Raw genomic sequence first — 3,159 nt, forward strand, 5'->3', positions numbered from 1 at the left:
GTACAGGCTGTTGAGTGACTGCACGTGGACTCCAGGTCGCTGGATCACACACGTGTACAGGCTGTTGTGTGGGGTGGGGGCACTAGGGCTGGAATCAGCTTGACGCAGAGAGGACGAGGTGAGGTGCTCAACTGTGTGGAAGACACTCCCACGGCACCAGGGGAGAGCGGCTCCCGAAGCAAGGTGAGCGAGGAGCATGGACACAGCTCCCGGAGGCCATGCCACGCCGCAGAATGACACACGTGTACAGGCTGTTGATGCGCCAGTGACAGGACATCTGGGCTCTGGGGCCACACAGCGGGAGTTCCCATCTGGCTTGGCCCCTGGCTCGCTGTGTGATCCCTGGCCAATTATTTTACTGTTGGGCTTCAGCTTTGACTTGGGAGGGATCACGGTACCTACAGTCCCCACAGGGTCAGTCACTGGGGACGGGCATCCTGCTGATTAAGATAGAGGGTCAGAGAAAAAGAAGAGCCCCCCGCCATGAGATGGACAGACACAGTGGCTCAGACTGAACCCTTGTGAGGATGGCGGGAGGGGGTTCTCTCTTCTGCACATGGGTCCCCGAGAGTGGAAACGGGCTCCACAGCACCTAACGCGAATGCCCAGTGCGTGGAGGGCGACGTGAGATGCTTACAGCAAAGTGCTCAGGAGAGCAGGCAGCAGCCACACATTGTTACTGCATTGTGACTGCTCTTTTACCACACCCACTGCTGCTGCGTCAGTTACCACTCTCAGCGACCCCAAAGGACAGAGCAGGGCTGCTCTACACAGAGTGTGGGCTTCTAAGGCTGTAGAGCCTTCCCAGAGGCAGACTAAGCACATCTTTTTCCTTCAGAGCAGCGGGTGGGTCTACCGACTGACCTCGCAGCCCCGTGCTCAATCCACGGGGCCACCAGGGCTCAGTTTATTCTTCTCATGAGCAGATGACGTGACAGCCCATTAGGGAGACTGCTAATGACAAACCCACCAGCTGCTCCTCAGGACAAAGCTGAGGCCATCCGCTTCAGTAACGATCGACAGCCTCCGAAACCCCATGAGCAACGAGCCCCGGCTGAATACTCAGCCCCGATGGATCTGTAGCTGACCAGAGGATGGAGAGTGGTCACTCAGGGCCATCTCCAGGAAGGACAACGCACGTGGCTTTCTCACGGGCGGTTCTGAAAAGATGTGTCCGAGTGCTTACAAAGTACACACCCTTTCCTAGGGATTCTACTTGAAGGAATTACTCCCAAGGATATCGTTTTAATAAAGAAGAAAGAGACGTGAAGGTGTTGAGATACAACCTTCAACCGGACGACAAGTTGTGAAGGACCGAGACTGTAAACATCTTTAAATGCCCGACATGGACCCGCCATCCAGTGGGGTTCATGCCACTGCTGAAATGGTAAGACCTGTACTGAGCCAGAGCGCTGCCTATGGTATTGTAAAGCTAAACTAAGTAAATGCACAAATAAAATTCAGGTCCCACAAGACCGTGACTCTATGATTCCTTAGACGCTGAGGCCCCCCAGAGATCTGGCCCCATTGTGAGGCCCCCCCTCTGACCTCCTCTCAGACCCTGCCTGCGCTGCCCGCCCTGGTCGAGCTTTCTGGACCCCTGTGAGGTTTTTCTACACACGGTTTCGGACTTGTTTTCAGTGCCTGAAGTGGCTTTCTGCTGGGTCCCAGCTTCCTCCTCTTTTCCACGCTCTTCGAGTACCACTCCTAGGGGACCCCGTAGTGACCCCACTACGTGAATGCTCCCTCCCATCCTCTGCCCTTGACTTGGCTTTCTTCACAGCATCCGCCACCGCGCCCTGATCCTACCTGTTTCTGAGCTCTCCCTCCCCCCAGACTGCCGTCTTTTCACAGGTCTCGCCCCAAACACATTGAAGGCTGGAGAGCGCACTGAGGGCAATGCGGAAGAAAGGCCTGGCGTTCGCCTGGAGGAGTGGCCACGAGTGAGAAATCACTGATGGCCCCTGGCACCATAGCCAACATCCATACAGGCGGCAAGACCACACGCTCCCCAGACGAGAGGATGCTGGGTGAGGTCTGTCTACTGTCTCGTAAATGCTTTTCAGACTTTTAAAAAAATAAGTACAGCTCAGAAAACTAGCACACCGTGTGTTCCCTTGAGCCTGGGAACCAATGTCTGGGGTTAACAGCAGGTGCATTCTGTCTGGCTGAAGAACACGGCCCAGAATCCGTGTGTGTCTCCCACCGCCACCCCACCCCAGGTGCTTACATCGCAACAAGGGAACTTTCAACTGTATGCTTCTCATGCAAGAGAGAGCCGCGCACACAAACGCAAAGGAAAACAACCACCGAACAAAGACACAGACACAATCACAGCGGAGTGAAAGCAGAGCGGGAGCACTGTTACCAGTGGCAGGCTCGCAGGGCACTGGCGTGTAGTACTTGGAGTAGACCTCGTCCTTGGGCCGGTCGGGAAACACGTAGATGAGGTAACTCAGGTCCCCCAGGCGGTCGGCCAGGGACCGGATGGAGAAGTCCCGGGTAGTAAAAGGCATCAGGTTCCAGAACATTCTTTCCTCTAGACCAGGAAACAGAACAAACGTGTTTTCAACATGACTTCAGAACAGGAAGTCGTAGCACCCCAAAGTATCACTAGTCTAAAGTTCTCCTTGAGCGCTGGCCCGGTTTCCCCCCTACTGAGACAGCGGCCAGCTGTAGACAGGACAACTTTAAAAAGCCCTGAGTGGAGACGTAAGGGATGCACGCACTTCCCTGGGGACCCCGGGGGGGCTGCAGGTGCCCTCAAGTTTATAGAGGACTCGGCTCCTCTCTCCAAAAACAATGTACGAGGACCCGGTGCTTGGATCCCTGTGCTGACGTACAAGGCATGCCCACGGGCAGAGCGCTTGAAACCCTTACCTTGTTGCAGAAAGCCCGCACGGTGACTTTCATCTCCCCACAGGTGATCAGAGGGAAGAGTCCTGGTGGCCAGGGTCACTACAGTCCCCAGGGGGTGTAGGCAGCTGAGTGCCCATTGGCTAGCTGGTCAACCCCACCCAGAGGCGCCTCGGAAGGCAGGCCTGGTGACCTGTTCTGAAAGGTCCGGTCCTTGACAACACTCTGGGGCCATCTGCTCTGCGCCCAGGGATTGCCATGAATTGGTATTACCCTCAAGACCTCTCATGGGAATCTGTACAG

At 55.7% G+C, this 3,159-nt stretch overlaps 1 protein-coding gene across 1 annotated transcript in view; it reads right to left on the reverse strand.

Annotated features, from left to right (window-relative positions):
- Positions 1-3,159, reverse strand: part of LOC101661010 (signal transducer and activator of transcription 5B) — an 18,733-nt gene continuing 15,574 nt past the window's right edge. Inside the window, exon 13 of the mRNA XM_045299446.1 lies at positions 1-2,539. Within this exon, the coding sequence (XP_045155381.1) occupies positions 1,806-2,539 (734 nt within the window). The 3' untranslated portion in view covers positions 1-1,805. The remainder of the gene's footprint in view (positions 2,540-3,159) is intronic.

This window comes from Echinops telfairi, unplaced genomic scaffold (genome assembly GCF_000313985.2).
Source record: "Echinops telfairi isolate 266 unplaced genomic scaffold, ASM31398v2 ScPeMD7_7458;HRSCAF=8496, whole genome shotgun sequence".
NCBI lineage: Eukaryota > Metazoa > Chordata > Mammalia > Afrosoricida > Tenrecidae > Echinops > Echinops telfairi.